This window comes from Pan troglodytes, chromosome 2, assembly GCF_028858775.2.
Source record: "Pan troglodytes isolate AG18354 chromosome 2, NHGRI_mPanTro3-v2.0_pri, whole genome shotgun sequence".
NCBI lineage: Eukaryota > Metazoa > Chordata > Mammalia > Primates > Hominidae > Pan > Pan troglodytes.
Window position 1 is genome coordinate 58,872,296 of NC_086015.1, and position 19,267 is coordinate 58,891,562.

Sequence of the window (19,267 nt, forward strand, 5' to 3'; positions counted from 1 at the left end):
GCCTCTGTTTTCATGTGACCTGTTCCTCTTATATGTCTCTCTGTGTCCTTCCCTGTTGTAAGGAAATCAGTCATGGGATTTAGAGCCCACGCTAAATCCACGATGATTTCATCTCAAGATCCTTAACAATTATGTATGCAAAGATGCTATTTCCAAATAGCATTATATTCTGAGGTTCTGGGTGGACATGAACTTGGGGGGACACTGTTCAACTCACCATAAAGCCTTAAAAAAATGGCCTTTCTGACACTGAAAAGTTTTAGCAAATCACAATGGCTACATGCCTTGGAAAATGGGGCTCCAGAGGCCTATTCCTTCACCTTGGTCCTCAGTTGGTAAAAGTGTTAGGGTTATTATATATTTCTCTTGCTATTTAGACTCTCTCTCCTGGGCACCAGATGGCAGTGTGAATTGAGAAAGCAGTTAACGTGCTGTCTTTCCTGTAAAAAGCTTTCATAAGAGAAACTGGTGAATGTTTAGAGCCCTTAGCTGCTGAAACTCTTGTGTTTCTTCAAATCAGTGTTTAATTTTCAAGAGAGGAGAGGGAAGCTATTGTAGTATCTTGGTAGGATTATGCGTTGGGGACTGTAGTAGTTAATGGTTGGCCTGAGAAGCTCTCATTTTACCCAGTAACATTTTGGGTGGAGGGTGGGGGATAGAAGAGACCATTCTTGGAGATATGGGTTAATCCTCAATCTGTATCAGTTTGGGGAAGGCACCGGGCAGACGGTATGTGACTTCTCGTGAGATTCTATTTCTTTTGCCAAGTTAACTTACTGTTATTATAATTCAATGTTTATTTTCGACAGAGATCGAAGGGCATTCTTCTGGGAGTGGTTGGCACAGATGTCCCAGTCAAAGAACTTCTGAAGACCATCCCCAAATACAAGGTAATGAATGACCTAATCCCTGAAATCAAAGCAACAGAGATGCCCAGAGCCTTGTTTTCACAAAGTTCAGGCTTCAAACTCTACTTTGGAGCGATGTTTTTGCTCACCACTATTACAGCCTGTTAGCTTGTCTTTGTACCATCTGCACAGTTATTTAAAAGGTTTTATTTATTATTTACAATGACTTGCTGTTTTTCTTATTTACCTCCTCTAACCTCAGTTTAAAGAATCAATGTTATATCTTAAGTTTTGACATGATCATTGAATTTTTCTGATACACACAGGATATCAACATGACTGGTTTGCCTTTTAAAAAGATAGTCCAGGCCGGGCGTGGAGACTCACGCCTGTAATCCCAGCACTTTGGGAGGCCGATGCGGGTGGATCACGAGGTCAGGAGATGGAGACCATCCTGGCTAACACGGTGAAACCCCGTCTCTACTAACAATACAAGACAATTAGCCGGTCGTGATGGCAGGCGCCTGTAGTCCCAGCTGCTCGGGAGGCTGAGGCAGGAGAATGGCGTGAACCTGGGAGGCGGAGCTTGCAGTGAGCTGAAATTGCACCACTGCACTGCAGCCTGGGTGACAGAGCGAGACTCCATATCAAAAAATAAAAAAAAAATAGTCCGGAGAGTTCTTAGACCCCATCCAGAAAACTCTCCTATTTCCTGGTGGGGACTCTTTGGAAAAACAAATCAAAAAGTGGGAGGGGGATGCCCTTGAGGCACAACCCAGGCACACAGCACTGCCCAAGAGTGCTCTAAATGTAGGCATGAGCATGTGCATGCCAGAGGCATCAGAGAGCAGCCCCCACCAGATCTGGTTGATTCACTGGACGAAGGGCTCCACTGGCTGCACAGGGGCGAACACCACATCCACCCCCTTCACCCCCAGCACCAAGCTGACCGGCTAGCTGGTCTCCATTTCTGGCCCACTCAGATTAACGAGGGTTCTCTTTGTCTCCATCTAAAGGGAGCCCAGGAATCAGGGATTATTGGCTGCCAGGGGCTTCTTTCTTAGCACCACCCTCCCTGATGTGCTGGGGCCTGATTCACCACAGCTGTGAGGGGGACCTGGGCTTTCCTGGGCCTCAGGTGGAGGCAGGCAGTGGTTAGAGCTTGACTCTGCAGGTTCCTGGCTCCATCATTGATGAGGTGGGTGTGGACAAGTCCCTCCAATCCCTCGTTCCAGCTTCATCCACCAGGGCTTTTATAATTGGAGTTAAGTTCCCAGAGGCATGAAAGGACATTTCATTGATCCAAACCCACATAATAAATATTGGAAACTGTAGTTCCTGAGAAACTAAAAGTCAAAGATGGAGATGAGGGAAGACTTTGAGGCCCCTAAAGATAGTGGACTTGACTTTTGATGAAATTGCCAGACCTAGGTGTCCAGAACTGCTGGCTCAGTTTCAGAAAAGGCATCCCACCTGTAGAGAACTTTTCCAAACAATTCTTGAGCCTCTTATTTCACATGAGGAGATTTAGAAACCTAAGCACCGAGCCACTACTTGATATGTGTCCAATAAATCGAGAAAGAAGGAACATGACAAGGAACCAGTAACAATTATCCTTTGTGTCCGTTTCTCCAAGCTTCCTCTACCAGGCAATGTGCAGAGCTCTTTATGGCATTATCTCGCTTACTAAGTAAACATTACAGTCACCCCCATTTTATAGTTAAAGAAACTGAGGCATGGAAAGCTTAAATATCTTGCCAAATCTCACACCTTGCAAGCAGGAGAACCATGTCTTTTTTTTTTTGAGATGGACTCTCACTCTGTGGCCCAGGCTGGAGTGCAGTGGCACCATCTCAGCTCACTGCAACCTCCACCTCCTGGGTTCAAGTGGTTCTCCTGCCTCAGCTTCCTAAATAGCTGGGATTACACGTGCACGCCACCATGCCTGGCTAATTTTTGTCCTTTTAGTGGAAATGGGGTTTCACCATGTTGGTCAGGCTGGTCTTGAACTCCTGACTTGGTGATCCACCCGCCTCAGCCTCCCAAAGTGCTGGGATTACAGGCGTGAGCCACTGCACCCTGCCAAGAGCCATGATTTTTTTTTTTTTTTTTTTTTTTTTTTGAGACGGAGTCTCGCTCTGTCACCCAGGGCTGGAGTGCAGTGGCATGATCTCAGCTCACCACAAGCTCCACCTCCTGGGTTCACGCCATTCTCCTGCCTCAGCCCCCCGAGTAGCTGGGACTACAGGTGCCCGCCACCACACCTGGCTGATTTTTTATATTTTTAGTAGAGATGGGGTTTCACCATGTTAGCCAGGATGGTCTCGACCTCCTGACCTCATGATCCACCCGCCTCAGCCTCCCAAAGTGCTGGGATTACAGGCATGAGCCACCGTGCCGGGCCCCAAGAGCCATGATTTTAACCTCTGTAACCACAATGCTACCAAGAACAATAAGAGCAATGACAATCATAATAGTAATAGTTAAAATAAAATGATAATAATAACTAAAATACACTAAAACATTTATTGAACATCTTACTATGTGGTTGGTGTCATCCAAAGTACTTTACATGCATTATTCCTGTTGAATTCTTATTACATTCCCATGAAGTGGGGACCCTTTGGCCTCATTTTTACTTAAGGATGCTTGAAATAACTTTCTCAACATCATTCTGCTAGTAACAGATGAAGGAAACGAAGCATAACAAGGGAACAGAGGAAGAAGATCAACTATAGAAAATTAACCAGCAGTGCTTGAAATGCAGGCATGTGTGTTTTGTGCTTTTCCAAGGGTCAAGCTGGGAACCATTGATGTAGATATGGCATAAGTTAACCTAAGGCATCCTTCCCTCTGGTTCCCATACAGAGCCTTGTGAAAGGGGTGCGTGTCAGCCAGGGACAGCCATGGCCAAATGGGCCCCTCTCATCCAGGAGAGGAGAGCTCCAGGGAACAGAGTTCAGGTCACACCTTGCCCTCCTGATTAACACCTTGTAAAGATGAGTCAGCTCTTGGCTCTTGGGGTTTTCCCAGAAGATAGAATTCTTTCTTTCTCCCTTAGCTTCATAGATTTTCCCACAAGCAATCAGACTTCCTGTAATTTTTATTAAGAATTCCAGACACCCCAGCAATAATTTCCAGACACCACGACCTCTGTTAACATAACGAGCCATTTTATAATTGGGTTCACTTCATTAGCCCAGACTCTCCAGTTGGAAGGGAAGTGCCTCCTTTCCCCAGGCTGTTGGACCACGTGGCTTCTGGCCTCCAGGAGAACATGCCTCTGGTCCAGGGCCCCTTTGGCAAGCCCAAGTGCTGGAAGGCCTTGTGTCCGATCTGTTCTCCATTACTCCATGGCACTGTACATTAGAATGGACAGGAAGACTGGTTCTATTTTGGATAAAACCAAAATTAGCGATTTCATCAGTGTATTGATTTGTGGCCAAAAACTAATGTTGGACTTCGTCATATAAGCTTTTAATTATTTGAGAGACTCATCCACAGAATGTGTTGTATTTTGAGATGTGGTCAGAGCTGCCCTTCCTTCGTCTACATTAGGATGTAGCTATATGCCATCAACCAACACACAAAACATTCTGATGTTATTTTCTCAGAATGCTTTCCTGGGGAGGATTTTAACCAGTTTCTGAATATCAGGAAGACTTTCTCAGGTACAGGCTTAAGAAGGACTGGCTGTGCATCTCCTGGAGCAAATTGGCTTCTCCTTTTCAGCTCTTTTTAAATATTTACTTTAGTTGGAATTTTCAAGATGAGCTAGGTAACATTTGAGTTAAGTGGCAAATGTCTTAAATACACAAACTGTAACTGAACGCCTGCCGCATGCCTGACCTTGTCCTAGGGACTGTAGAAGTCAAAGGTAAGTGAGGTGGCCCCTTTCCCACAAAGAGCTCATTCTCATGGAGGAAGTACTGCCTCCAGTTATTTCTTTTTTCTTCTCTTTTCTTTTCTTTTTTCTTTTTCTTTTTCTTTTTTTTTTTTTGAGACAGGGTCTGGCTCTGTCACCCAGGCTCGTGTACCGTGGCACGATCTTGGCTCACTGCAACCTCTGCCTTCCAGGTTCAAGCAATTCTCCTGCCTCAGCCTCCAGAGTATCTGGGATTACAGGCACCCACCATCGTGCCTGGCTGGTTTTTGTATTTTTAGTAGAGATGGGGTTTCACCATGTTCACCAGGCTGGTCTTGAACCCCTAACCTGAAATGATCTGCCTGCCTCAGCCTCCCAAAGTGCTGAGATTACAGGCCTGGGCCACTGCGCCCGACCACCTCCAGTTCTTTCTAGGACAAATCAGGGGAAGGAAAGAGAACTACCTAGGGTTGAGAGGCAGAAAAGTGAGTGTAGCTTTTTTTTTTTTTTTCTTTGAGCCTTACTCTGTTGCCCAGGCTAGAGTGCAGTGGTGCAACTTCCACCTCCCGGGTTCAAGCGATTCTCCTGCCTCAGCCTCCCGAGTAGCTGGGATTACAGGTGCCCGCCACCATGCCTGGCTAATTTTTGTATTTTTAGTAGAGACAGGGTTTCACCATGTTGGTCAGGCTGGTCTCGAACTCCTGACCTCAGGTGATCCACCTGCCTAGCCTCTCAAACTGTTAGGATTACAGGCATGAGCTACTGTGCCCAGCCAAGTATAGCATTTTTAGGTGCTAGGGTAAACATAGTGATGATGGTATGGAAAGGACAAAGCAAAGTGCAGGTCAGGAGAGCCTTTTTACAAGAGATGAGCTGAGGCTGAGCTTATAGCATGGGTGAGGATTAGCCACAGGGAGAGAGAAGGAGGGGTGCCTTGGGTAGCAGGCACTGTGACAATAAAGGTCTGGCTGGGCGAGAAAATTGCAGGGGGATTGTTACTGCCGTGTGCCTTGAGTGGCAGTGAGCGGAGGGAGGCAGGGTTGGGTACTCAGGCAGGGGCCAGACCCCAGGGAGACCTGATGAACAGGCCTATGGCTCTGTCTTACATATGAAAGGGGTTGTTAGTGGCTGTCACAAAGGAAAGCAACGTGGTCAGAATTATCTTTGACTTGGATCAACCTGGAGGATGGTTTTGTTGGGGTCAATCTCTGAGGCAGGAAGAGCAGTGAGGACCATTGTGGAAATCTGTTGAATTAATATAGTAGTGGTACAGTTGGGTAGCAGGATGGAATTGGAGCAAACCTGGAGAAAAACATTAGTAGGATTTCATACTACTGATGCTGCAGTTTCTAACTGGGGAGTCTGTGTGGTTGGTGGTGCCGCCTACTGAGAGAGGAGGAGGAAGAACAGCTTTAGAAGAACTCCACTGTGACTGGGTGAGTCTGAGGTGCCAGAGCAATGGCCAAGAAGAGATGACCACTACCCTGTTGGATACTTGGTTTGCCACTGAAGGGGGAGACTGAGGCCAGCGCATGGATCTGGGGAGCAACAGCGCAGAGGTGGTCACTGCAGCTTATTGAGGGAGAGGAGAGCTAAGGCAGACAGTAGGTACTGGGGACAGAATCTTAGGGAAAATGAGTACTTGAGGAATGGGCAAAGGACAAAGATCCTGTGAAAAGGAGAAAGCCCAGGAGTATGGGACCTGGAAACTGAGGGAATAGTGTCGAGGAAGAGGAAGCAATGGGCTAAGAAAAGTAGGAAGATTGGAGGGAGAAAATCCTGTAAGGTTTGGCAATGAAGAGGCCCCTGGCAACCGTAGAGAAAGGGATTTCCATGGCATATTTGGTGGTGGAGGGTGGGCAAAGGCAGAGTGCAGTGGGTTGAGGCATGAAGGGGCAATAAGGAAACAGAGATGGCACTTGGTTAATGAATACAGGACATTGGGATGGGAAGATGAGCTCAGCGTCTGCATTCTGGGGGAGGAAGCAGAGAGTTTAGCTAAGCTGTGTAGAATCTGCACTAAATGCAGTTTCTTTTATTGTTTCCCTACTTCCACCTTTTTCTCTTTCTTCTTTCCCTTCTCGTCTCTCTATTCCAACCACCCCGCCATATATTTTTAACCCCATGATAGGACCTTTGCTCTCATGAAACTTACATTCTGTTAGGGGAGGCAGGCATGAAATAATCAAAAGTCCTGATTACTTATACTCAACCCCACAGATAATTGATTATTATAATTTTGATAAGTACTATAAGAGTACAGGCATTAAGAGGAGTCCTGCCTTCTTTTGAGTATTGCTTCTCACAAGCAAAAGAAGAAGAACCAAAGTAATGTACATTAGAAGGTGCTGAATACATGAGCTGACTATAAAATATTATTTGTTTTGTTTAATTTTGAGTTTGAATTCCCAAATACAATTTTTGCCTTTAATGGAAAAAGCCAAACTCTCAAGATTTTTTTTTGACCCCTCCAGTCCATCTGAAACTGAAACATAATAATGGTAATTAATGCAGTGTTGACTGTGTCTGACATTTTTCCAAGAGACAAGATGAAAGAGACGATATACATCTCAAAGGATAGGAAATCTCTGGTTTATCTTTCACAGCATAATGAAATATACTTTTATCATTAGAGTCAAGTAGAATCTTATTAAGACTTGCCGTGCAAGGTAACTCCAGGAGAAGACGTCTGTTGCCCTTGACTACCACGTGCATATTTGCTTTATGTAATGCAACGGAAACTTTTAATTGCCAGTGTTAAATTCTCTGAAGTTAATTTCACATCACCTTGACGTTAAGCTAACAGGCAGACAGGGTCATTCCTGGTTTGTAAACTCTGTTGTCTGGATCATTTAATAGTATCATATTCAAGAATGTGAGTGGCAGAGAATTTAAAGAAAATTAACAGTGGGGCTCAGAACTGTGAAATAACTCCTCAGGAAAAAAAAATAGAGAATTTCTTTTTTTCTTCTCCCCTTTCACTGCTCTGGCCAAAACTGGGTTACATTTTCTTTCTTCAGAGAGACAGATCAGTATGGGTTTTATGCCAGAGGCCGTTTTAATACATGAATGATTTGTAGGTAAATTTATTGTAGCCAATGGGTGCAGTCAACTGTGTAATAGAAATATTGTCAAAAAGCCGGGATTATTATTTAAATAAGTGCAGTGTTAAATTTGATTACATACTTTTTAAAGCTAATAAAACATTTCATTGCTCACAAACTATTTCCCATAGTCCCATTTAGTCAGAAAACATAAATCAAGTGAGGCTCCGCATAGAAAATTACCCAGGCTTTGTGTTGATGGAAGCATGCATGGAAAAGCTAGGCAGCCACACAATTTGAAGACGAAAGGATATGAAAAGGGTTGCCAGGCTCCTGTGTAGGCTGGGACAGGGGGACACTTTATATTTGAAGAATTATGGAAAATGACGGCCTAGGGGAGCGCCAATTTGAGATGGCCCCTGTGGGCGTGGAATTATACGAAGTCTAGAAGTGAGGCAGCATGGGGACCCCTCTTTCCTTATTACAGGCAGAGAGAAGGCACCTCCATTGATAAAGTTCTGTGCACTTGGACATAGGGTCTTTCCAGAAACATTAGCCACTTTCTTATTAAAAAAAAAAAAGGTAATTGTTTTGTTTTAAATAAATCAAAATAAAGCCCTTGGATGCCAATGTGGGGATGTGACATTTTAAATTGTGCTATTTGTTGAGCTTATCCTCTGACAGGTCTTCATTTCCACCAAATGTCAAGGATCAGTGCCTTGCATTCATTTTAATGAAATATTGTGCTGATAAGGGTTATGAATGACAAGTTAAAGCTGTAAATTACTAAATGCCGGGCTGCTTTATGCTTTGTGAATTCACCAGGGAGCAAGCTAATGAAGGTTTCTTTCTTGCTTCCTCTTACAGTTAGGGATTCACGGTTATGCCTTTGCAATCACAAATAATGGATATATCCTGACGCATCCGGAACTCAGGCTGCTGGTAAGAGAAATTATGTACTTCTGCATTTCTGCTTTTATGATTTTAAAAGATTTCCTTCAATTCAACAGTGATGACACTTTGCTGCAGTTTTCACTTTTAAAAAACGATTGAATTCATAGCATTGTAAAGATTGTTATAGAGTTTATAAACTGGTATTTGGACACATAATACATAAATAATGTTGGATAAATATATTTACCATTATGATTTTGTATATAAAGCCATATATGTGTATATGCATTTATTTATTTATCTCACATCTGCCAACATATGGAAAATTTTTTTAACTCTAGACAGCATGAAACCTATCATAACGGGTCCCTTGATGTAATACATGGACACTCATACTCCAGCTCTAGACCCACTTATTGCAAGTCTAATTTGGCACGATATATTAGACCCAAGATCCCTGGAAATTTATTACAATGGGATTTGCCCCCAAATTACATTACTTAAGCCCAGTGTCTTGTGGATAGAAGCTATTCAACAGCTTTTTTGTTAAATCAGAGCAGCTGAGATTTTTCTCTGTTTCCTGCCTATGTCATATCCAGTAGCATTGCTTGGTGAACTGATATGTAAACCACTTTCTTTCTCTCAGTATCATTTTTACTGTCTCTGAAGTGAGTAGGGTTAGGCCAAATCCAAAACAGCCCATGGTAGCATCAACCCACATCCCTGGGCAAGGCTGCCCTTGGGGCATTGGCCACAAGTGTGCCACATGTTTGCCACCCCTGAACTAGTTGCAGTGTGTTGAAAAAAGGACATCCCTTTGGGTTTGTGTGTACTTATCTAATTTTTAAAGAAGATATAGAATTATAAAGAGTAATGCAGTGAACACTGTTTTTTAAAGTTAAGAAAGTGTAGATCGTTTTCTTTAGCAATCAACAAACACACACGTACCTATATGCACATACACAAATGCATACATACCCATCCACCCCACCCATCTTTTCCCATTCATCAGAATGAGAAAGTAGCGGCAGTGCCTGCTATGCAAATGTTTGTTGGCAAAGCATTGTGGGGACCAGTTCACTTCTCACTTGCATCATTGTTTAGAAACAGTTCATGTGAGAGCTCCATCATCATCCAACTTTGCTCTAATCGCCCTGGTATTAATGGAGTCATGACCACATCATGTGGATGCCATATGCATGCTTTAAGATGGGCCTTATGGTTATATTCAATTTCAACAATCTTTTTATCAGAAAAGGACTGAATTAACTAGTTGGCTAATTCCAAATGTAACTCAGAATTATTGAAAAGTCTGATTGAAAAAGCGGCTGTCTTTTTAAAGACATTTAAGTCCAAAGACATATTGAAGTTTAAAACTCTTAGCACATTACCCATCTCCAGGTTGCCCAGTTGGCATCATTTGCTGGAAGTAAGAGAAGTTACAAGTTTGTGTGACTGAGTTTGGGCTCCTAGTGTGTATTTATTCCAAATTGGAAAGGAACAGAGTCCGTGAAACAATCAAACCCAAATCTTCTACCAGTAAATAGATTAATTTCCTATTTATCATTGCCTGTCATTTAAAGGAAAAATGAAATGGAATCAGATGTCAGAAGTCACCAAGGTAGCATCTTTCTCTCTGTGGCAATGGAAATGATTAGCTGCCCGCCACACAGTCGACTCACAATGTGAACTGGTCCCCACAGTGCTTTGCCAACAAACATTTGCCTAGCAGTCTTTTATGTCTTCTGGCCCTGCAGCAAGTGGTGTGTTTGTAAATAGTCCATCTGATGCACTCTCCAGAGCTGTGGCCACTGAGAGGGCAGCTGAAAGGCTCTTGGAAAAGCAGACCAACTCCATCAATGCTGTTCATCTCCTAAGAGTACAGATACTTGTAAACACATGCCATTGCTGTTCTTCTGTTGACACACCAAAAGTGGTAGTGGTTGCTAGGGTCAAAAGTGGTGGTGGTTGCTAGGATTTTGGCCACGCCATACATGGGGTGGCCCAAACAAATGCCCCATATTCTATTTGTGAGAACCCAAACCATATGAACCATGTTGCAGCTGATCCATGACAAGAACATAAGGAATGATCAGACCCGTTGGTCTCTGTCCCATTCATCTGTCTCTCACCCTGAGGCCATCAGATACTTACAAGAAGTTTAGGGTGATACCAACCGTTAAGCATTACATGAATTAACCCATCTGAATGTGGTCAATAAGTGTATGTTGACTCTGACTTGAGTTCTGCATTTTCCTTCTGAGCAAAAGACACAGCAAAGTGGGAAGGACTCAATTCCAGCATCACACTGTGAAGCTCAACTCCTAGTCCCACTACATCCGCACTGTGTGACTTTGGGCAATCACACAGGCTCTCTGAGCTGCACTTTTCTCTTGCAATCCTGCCATAACCATAGTGCATAGATCGTAGCTTGTTGTCACAGTAAATGAGATAATGCAAGCAAAGGACCTGGTGCAGAAAAGCAGGCCCCAGAATATCTCAGAGGCAGTAGTGGTTATTTGGACATCTTGTTTGTGTTTATTTTCTATTGTTCTGTCCTCAGCTTCCGTAAAGGTTGGAAGAACATGGTGGTAATGGATGCTTAAAGAGGCAACCTAAAGAGCACTTTTTGATTATTCAGGTGATTCAGGTTTTTGTGATAGACATTGGGAAGGGATCGTGTACATACACCATCAGTTTTCTTTTTGGTTCTACGGCAAGCTTGGCCAACTGTGGTCTAGAAGACAAGTAGACAACTTGTACTAGAGGTTCTATGTGAGTCCTACCATGTGAAGAAACCAAGGTTGTTTGTTTGTTTTAAAGGTAGCAATAATACTAGCAGCCACAGTAGCTAAAGAATGATAGCTAAGAGTCAGCCGGCATGAATACCCGTGGCTCTGGCGTGCACAAGTTGTTTGTTCATCTCTGTTTTGTTCACTTATCCCTGCTTTCCCCCTCCTCCTTCCTTAACCATCAGTCCCCTCAGCACAGAGTAGGGACTCAGTAGATGAATAAGTGAAGGGATCCTCTAAAACCGGTTTCATTTTTACTTACTTTAGGTTCTTCTGGAGGTTGTAAATGACTTGTGAACTTACCTTGGAAATCCAGTGTCTTCATGGAGCATAAATCCATCCTGGCCAGAGCTCTCAGGCATGGCTAGGAACAGCCAGCTGCTAGCAGCTTCTCTGGCTAGCTCAGGCAGGGAACCCTCATTCAAACTCCATTTGTCTCCTCGCAAGCCCAGCCATATAATCGAATCCTTATTACAAATGGACGATCCCCTTAGTTCTGGCCAAGGCTGCCAGATTAGCACGGTGAGTGTGAGTGTGGGGTTGTGGCCAGCATGGGGAGGACACAGCAAGCTGACTTAAAATAACTCCTATTCCCTCTCCATCTGCCATGGACTTTGTTTCGGCCCCTACAGTCAGAGGAAAGAGGTGGGTTTCTCTGAAGCACAATACCAATATTTTTCTAATTTGTCCTATAAAATCTTTCCCCTGAACTTAATGTTTGGCTTGATTTTATCCAGTATTTCCTTTAATCTTGTGTGATTTGGTTGTGAATCACGAAGTGTCTCCAAGAACAGCTCAGACATAGGGGCCTTAATCAGCGGACTCACTTTGGTTTAACTGGCAAAGCTGCTGAAGCAGTGCTTCTCTGTGATCTCTGGGCTCTCCTTAGTCCTCCTCTAAGGGCTTCTCAACCTTTCTGTCCTCGCCACCAGCTTGTGACTTCCTGATAGATTAACTGATGTTGGTTCAGCAAGCATTGCCCTTGTGCCTGGTGTGGCTCAGTCCTGTGTTAGACTGAAGACTGATAAAGTAATCTTCAAAGGGGCCGGGGGGCTGCAGCACAAATGGGGACAGACACCTGTTCTCAAGGTGGGGAATGGAACAGCAGCACGTAGCAAGAGTGATTAAATGCTCTTGATCTTGAGAAATGCTTTTTGAGTTGTTATGATGCCCCTGGAATGTTTGTTTGTTTGATCGTTACCACTTGTTAAACATTGAGGTATAGTTACAGACTAGATTTTGTTTTCTTGCTTTTTATAATTCCTTTGTATTTGAGAGCTTTATGAATTTTTCTTAGAATGTGGAGCCCTGAATAGATCTCCTTTTCTTTTGCCCAACAGCGGATTGGTCATCCATCTGTCCCTACCTTTTAGAATAAAGGGACAGCTAAATTGATTTCCTTCCCCCAAGGAGGAGGTCTGGAATGTGGACCTGGTCAAACCAACAGGAGAACACAAAGGAGGTTCCCTTTCAGCAGCTGCAGCAATGGCAGGGTTCCACAGAGGAGCCTCAGGCAGGCAAAATTTAGGACTCATTTCCATGAAGCCTGCATTGAAATTGGCCAGAAGCTGTTTGCTCTGTGTCTGCAAACCCAGGAGATGAGGAAGGATGCTGTAGGGTTTTCATTCTGGATGAAAATCTGCCAGTCACGTGGGTCACATATGTGGGAGTGGATGAGATGGGAGGTAAAAATGATGGAGAGAAATTCACATTCATTCCTTCAACATACACTGAATGTTCACTATGTTGTAGGCTTGAGCAAGCTGCTCAGAGAGGTCACAGAGATGTGCCCTACCTCAAATAACTCAAACTCTAATAGGATGGATACGATATGTGTATCAGTAACTGTGGACAGTAGAGAAGATGCGCTTTTTATTTGTTTGTTGTTGTTGGTATTAGTATATTTTTCTAACATTCACTGATTCCTTTTTATGGGACAGGAACTATTCTAAGTGTTTCACATGTGTTAATGCTTTTAATCACTGACTAATTGAATAGCAAGCCTAGGATATTATGTGCCTTGGAAAGGCCTAGAGGCTTAAGGAAAGGATGAAGGGGAGGGGAGGTCCAGGTGGAAGATACATCTAGCAGCAGCCTGGAGTTGAAGTGAGGACAACTGTGAGTACTGGGCTGAGCAGCTGGGCTTCTCTAAGATGAAGGTAAATATCCTCATGTTACAGATGGGAAGCTGAGGCACTGAGTCCTAAGGTGACGTCTCCCAGATCACATAACTGGAAAGTGCCAGAACTAGGACCCTTAACCCCAGTCAGTTTAGGTGTACTAAGTTCACTCTGCTGTGTGGGTTCTTCAGGAAATGGGAGGCAGAGTGGTTGGAGGGTGGGAGTGACTGGGATACCTGGTCTTTGCAGCCATATGGACCAATACCGAGGTAATCATGTCAGAATCTGTCTAGACTTAACACTGTCCAGTAGGAATATAATGTGAGCCACAAACAGGAGCTGCCTATGTAATTTCAAATTTTCTAGGAGCCACATCTAAAAGAATACAAAAGAAACAAGTGAAATTAAATTTAAGAATATATTTTATTTATCCCAGCATATCCAAAATATCAGTGTTTCAATATATAATCAATACAGACATTATTAATGTGATATTTTACATTCTTTTCATGCTAATCTTTGAAATATGATGTGTATCCTACATGGCACATCTCAATTCAGGCAAGCCACATTGCAGGTGCTCAAGACCCACCAGTGGCTGTGGCCCCCATAAGGGACAACACAGGTCTAGAGTGTGACCAGACATTTTGGACCCTTCTAGATAAAATGGATTATAGGACCTCCTCTTTCCTTAAAGTGGGTTAGAGCAGGCTCTATTGCCACCACCACCCATCATTGTGCCATCCTGGAAGTCTGGGCCAACAGTTAGTGGCCAGTTAGCCTCCTCTGCCGTGGCCACCACCCCTCCCTCCCAGGCTGTAGCCTCTCCAGTGTCCAGGAATGGAAGTGGGAGGTTGCCCAGAATTCAAGGGGCCTTGACTTGATTGCCAGGGCAGATGAGCTCCATAGTTTGGCCTGGAAACTCTGCCTATTCTAGCCATGTAGGTTCACCCCTACGCCATCTAGACTTCCACAGACAAACTGTCATGGAGGCCAGTGGGTGGAAAGCAGTAGCCACACTAGGTGAACCTGAGCACTTAGGTCATCTAAATCAGAATGTTTTGATGCCAAAGCCATTTCTGTTGTTCTGGAAAACTCAGATGAACTCTTGAACGAGTTTAAATTTTCCTAACCCAAGAGTCCTCGCACCTCCGCTGGAATTTAATATTGCTGTTTCCACCACCAGCTCTCCACAGCCTGGGTTCCAGGATGGCACTCGCCTTTCCCTGTGTCACTCTGGACTGTCCTTGCCCCATTCCAAACATGGATTCTGCTTCTTTGTTCTTGTGGATTCCTGGGCAGTGCACGTTTGTTAATGGTTATAGATGGGTCCTCATGGAAGGTTATTAAATCCATGGATTGATACGTGGACATGCTAATCAGTGTAAATGTTCTCACACTTTAGTCCTCTTGTATGGAACTAAGTGGACATCCCCCAGGGACACATGTGAATATGTGTTAAATGCTAACTAGACAGTGCACATCAAACATCAGTTTAAATAAGGGTTTAAAAAGGTAGGAGCACTTCTAGAATCCAGCTGACTTAGTTCAAGCAATAGGCCATAGGAAGAGATACTGTATAATTCCAAAGAATTTAGATGTGAAAGTCAAATGGAATTTTTCTTAACTATGCAATTCCGCAACTGAGGAAATAGCAGGTCCTTTCGTCCGTTCCTCAGAAACCGCAAGCTCCTTCCTGCTCCAAATTCTCATGCTCAACTCTTCTTTACCTGAAATCTTGTCCCAGGTACACCTTTTACTGGCATTTTCTCATCCTCCACTTCTTAGCTCAGATGTCACCTCAGAGAAGCATCGCTGCACCCACCCAGAGAAGCCATACTCCTCCATCACTCTCCATCACATCCCCTGCTTTAGTTTTCTTGAATCACCACACTTGGAAAACGTCTATTGTTTAACTTCTCCCCTGTGGTCCTTTGTGAATAGCTGGGAGTTTGCTACTACACAGAAGGGGTAGTCAGTAAATATTTGGTGAATGATCTGCAGGATGTTTGAGTGATGCTGATGGTTGGATATCTGAGTACCAGTTTCTTACAATAAATGAGAAGAGCAGGTGACACACGTTCATTCACCAAACATTTGTTGAGTCCTTGCTACGTCGGGTGCAGAAACAGAAATGTGGTTGGTTAAGCTCCCTTTTCTTTTCATCCCTCCCTATCCCCTCCTGCTTGCCTGCAAGCATTCATCAGATGTCCTTAAGTCCAGCACTATGCTATTTAATGGAGACATAGAAGCAGGTAGAAGGAGGTCTCTGCCCACAAGAAGCTCATCACACAAAGCAAGGGTTCCCTGGTGGTAAGAGGGACCAAGAAGAACTATGGGCTCACAGACGAAGTCTCTGCTTTTCCTTAGAGGAAGGGTGCCCTGAGATGCAGGAGGGCTTCCCAGAGGAGGTGGGGGAGGACTGCACTCAGCAGATACCCTACACTGTCCCCAGGATCACTGACCTCAGGCCTGACTTCTCTGTCTCATCTCAGGACCACGCATTCTGCCGGCCACAGCCTATGGGGGTGGGGGGATGGGGAGTTGGGCCTAGCATTGTTCACGGAACTTTCGGTGGTCCCCAAATGCAGGGATCTGTTGCCAGCCTCCTGGACCCCCACTCTCAGGCTGCTGCTGAACTGAAAGAGACTGCCCAGTAGGTGGCGCGCGGGCACCGCCGAGTACCCGGTCCCCATGCAGAGCCAGCCCCTGCCAGTGCACATTCTCAGAACAGAGCCCGGGCGACAGCAACCTAGGCCTGGTCTGAGTCCATTTCGTTTAGTTTCAAAGAAAGAATTAACAGAGGCTTAGTAAGTGTATCTGCTCAGAGGAGAGCGTTCTCTGAGAAAAAATAAACAAGACTGTGTGACCCCATGTAGCGAGCCTGTTCTTTTGGAAATACATCATTTGGTTTGAAAAAAAGAAAGAAAAAGAAAACAGAGCCTTGTGTGCTTTCTTCCTGACGGAATTGGTGAGGGCACCGTCCTCACTGCCTGGTCTGGGCACGAGTGGACAGATTGCAGCGTTGAGGGGAGGGCTTACAACTCAAGTCAGTGGGTGCCTGGGTTTCTGTTGGGTGGGAGCTACGCCCTTTCTGCAAACCTTGAGAACCCACAACTCCTGTGACTGGGTGTGTGCTTGGACACTCAAGGGATTGATGGGGTCTGGAATCAATCCCACAGGTATTTTTTTTATTATGGACAGTGTGCTTATGAATCCCCTTTGGGTGCCAGGCACCGCAGCACCCAGGCTACCAGGAATCACAACACTGCCCTCACCACGGGTCTCGGGCCAGGCCTTGTGCTGAGAGCCCTGGGTGCCTTGCCTGGGTCAGTTCTCATTGCCTCGTGCATGGAGTGCTCACCACAGAGGGGTTGACTGTGCGTGAAGATTCTCTATATATAATGATTTAAAAAATTAAATTAATAAATAAATACATATTTGAAGGGCAAAAAAGATATTCCCTGATGCTTAGGCCAAGGAATGTGTCAATCAAAAAGTAAATTTGGGTCAGTCTTCAGAAGAAAAACCAAGAAGACAGCTATAGATAATTACCCACCTCTGTGAGCCCATAGTTCTTCTGGGTCCCTCTTGCCAGCAAGGAACCCCTGCTTTGTAGGACAGTGTATTTTCTTCATAAAATTAAGCTTATTCAACGGAAAGAATGTTCTTTAATCCTGAAGCTGTGTCCTCAGGTTATTTGACAAAATGCCAGGTTGGGCTGCAGAGCCTCTGTCAGCCTCTCCAGACAGCATCCCCCTGGCCCTAGGATGCCCACCTGTATGGAACACAGCAATGACCCCTCTGATCTGGGCTGCGACTCTGGGTCTGCTGAGTGGGGGACACTCACAGGAAATGGAGAGAGGGGAGAGGAGTCAGGCTGTGTGTTCACCCGTGTCCTCCGGGACTGGCTGCACCCCCTCTAAAGCTTCATAAGCCTACTACTCTCTGGGCTCCGGCACCTGCTTCTCCCTCTGACCCTTCATGCAGATGGGTGGGTGCGCCCCACTGTTTCTAACTTCAGGGTGCTGCACCATTTCCTGTCATTTCCTACACCCTGCCCAGGCCTTTCCAAGAGCCTCTTTACTAAATCCTCCTTAATTTGCCAGCTCGTGTATACCACGTGCTTCCTGCTGTGGCCCTGAGTGATACGAAGGTGAGAATACATGGAAGGTTTGTCTTTTATAGTCATTACTCTGCCGGAAAGAAAGAGAGAAAGAAGAAAGGAAATATGGAAGAATGCCAAGAAAAGTAAAGGAGGGAGAGAGGAAGGAAGAAAGAGATGGAGGGAAGGAAAAAGAAAAAGGAAGAATGAGAGACCCTCTGTCCTTTAGTGATTGATTCATTCATTATTTATCTATCTCCCGTTGTAGTGGGAGTGGAGAATTTCCATATTCCCTTCCAATAAGCCCCCCCTTCTGCTCAAGTGATTAAGAATTGTTATCTGTTGCTGGCAACCAGAGCAGCCTGACTGATCCAACCATGAATCCCAAAGTCTGGGAACCACTGCTGGGTGTGGCTCTGACCCCTGCTCTCAAGGAGCTCACAGTCTGACACCACCTCCTGCTGCCCTGTCACCCCTCGTTTGTAAAACTTTAGTCCTCTCAGCCTCCCCTTCCCCCACAGAGGGGTCTGTCCCCATTCCTCAAGTCTTCTTGCATGGACCTTTGAGTCTGGGCTCCCCACGACATTGTAGAAATATCATGACACATCTGCTCCTCTGTGCTGCGAGTAGCATGAAGACACTGATGAGACTGTGTTTTGTTCAGCTTTGTATATCCAGGGCCTGGTGAGGTACTTGGCAAAGGAGGTGGAATGACAAATAAATGACGAGAGAAAACCCATGTATAGGAAATCGAGCACACAATGAAACAATATGTTATCAAGCACCACGGTTGAGAGTACTGACAAGGAGGAGAATTTATGAAAGGACCTGGCGTCTCGCTGTGCACTGGGTAGCTAGGGAAGGCTGCAGGGAGCTGGTTTGCAGCCTATAACTTTGAGGCCACAGTCCAGCACGCTTGGGAGCAGCAGAAGGCCTTTCAGATAACCTGGATGAGTTACTTGCTCATTTGTGTGTGACTGGAACCCTTCCTCCCTTCCTTTTTCCTGCCATCTTTCCCTCCCCCACCTGCTCCTGTCCTTCCCTCACTTGGCATTTTTCTGTTGAACACCTGTCATGTGGCAGACACCCTATTAGATGCCAAAGATCTAGTGATAAAGCAGATAGAATTGTCCCTTTATTTGGTGTTTTCATTCTCATAGAGAAGATATGGGTTTTTAAAGTTCTAAAACAAACTGATAAATAAAAATACTACACAATTTGGATAAGCTCGCCAAAAGAAACAAAAATCTGAGAAAACAAAAAGTCGGGAGAGGTACCTGCCTTAGTTAGATGGTCAGGGAGACCCTTTCTTAAGGATGATGGTTTTTTTGTTTGTTTGTTTTTTGTTTTTGAGACAGAATTTCACTTTGTTGCCCAGGCTGGAGTGCAGTGGCACAATCTCGGCTCACTGCATTCTCCACCTCCCAGGTTCAAGCAGTTCTCCTGCCTCAGCCTCCTGAGTAGCTGGCATTACAGGCACCTGCCACTATGCTCTGATGACTTTTTGTGTTTTAGTAGAAACAGGGTTTCATCATGTTGTCCAGGCTGGCCTCAAACTCCTGAGCTCAGGCAAGCCACCTGTCTTGGCCTCCCAAAGTG

At 44.8% G+C, this 19,267-nt stretch overlaps 1 protein-coding gene across 3 annotated transcripts in view; it reads left to right on the forward strand.

Annotated features, from left to right (window-relative positions):
- CACNA2D3 (calcium voltage-gated channel auxiliary subunit alpha2delta 3) overlaps positions 1–19,267 on the forward strand; it is a 943,155-nt gene that overhangs the window by 707,766 nt on the left and 216,122 nt on the right. For all 3 annotated transcript variants that reach the window (XR_008546971.2, XM_016941319.3, XM_016941320.4), the window contains 2 exons: positions 810–890; positions 8,625–8,699. Coding sequence is in view for 2 of the 3 variants with exons in the window: in XM_016941319.3 (XP_016796808.3) it covers positions 810–890; positions 8,625–8,699 (156 nt within the window). In the remaining variant the exon portion in view is untranslated. The remainder of the gene's footprint in view (positions 1–809; positions 891–8,624; positions 8,700–19,267) is intronic.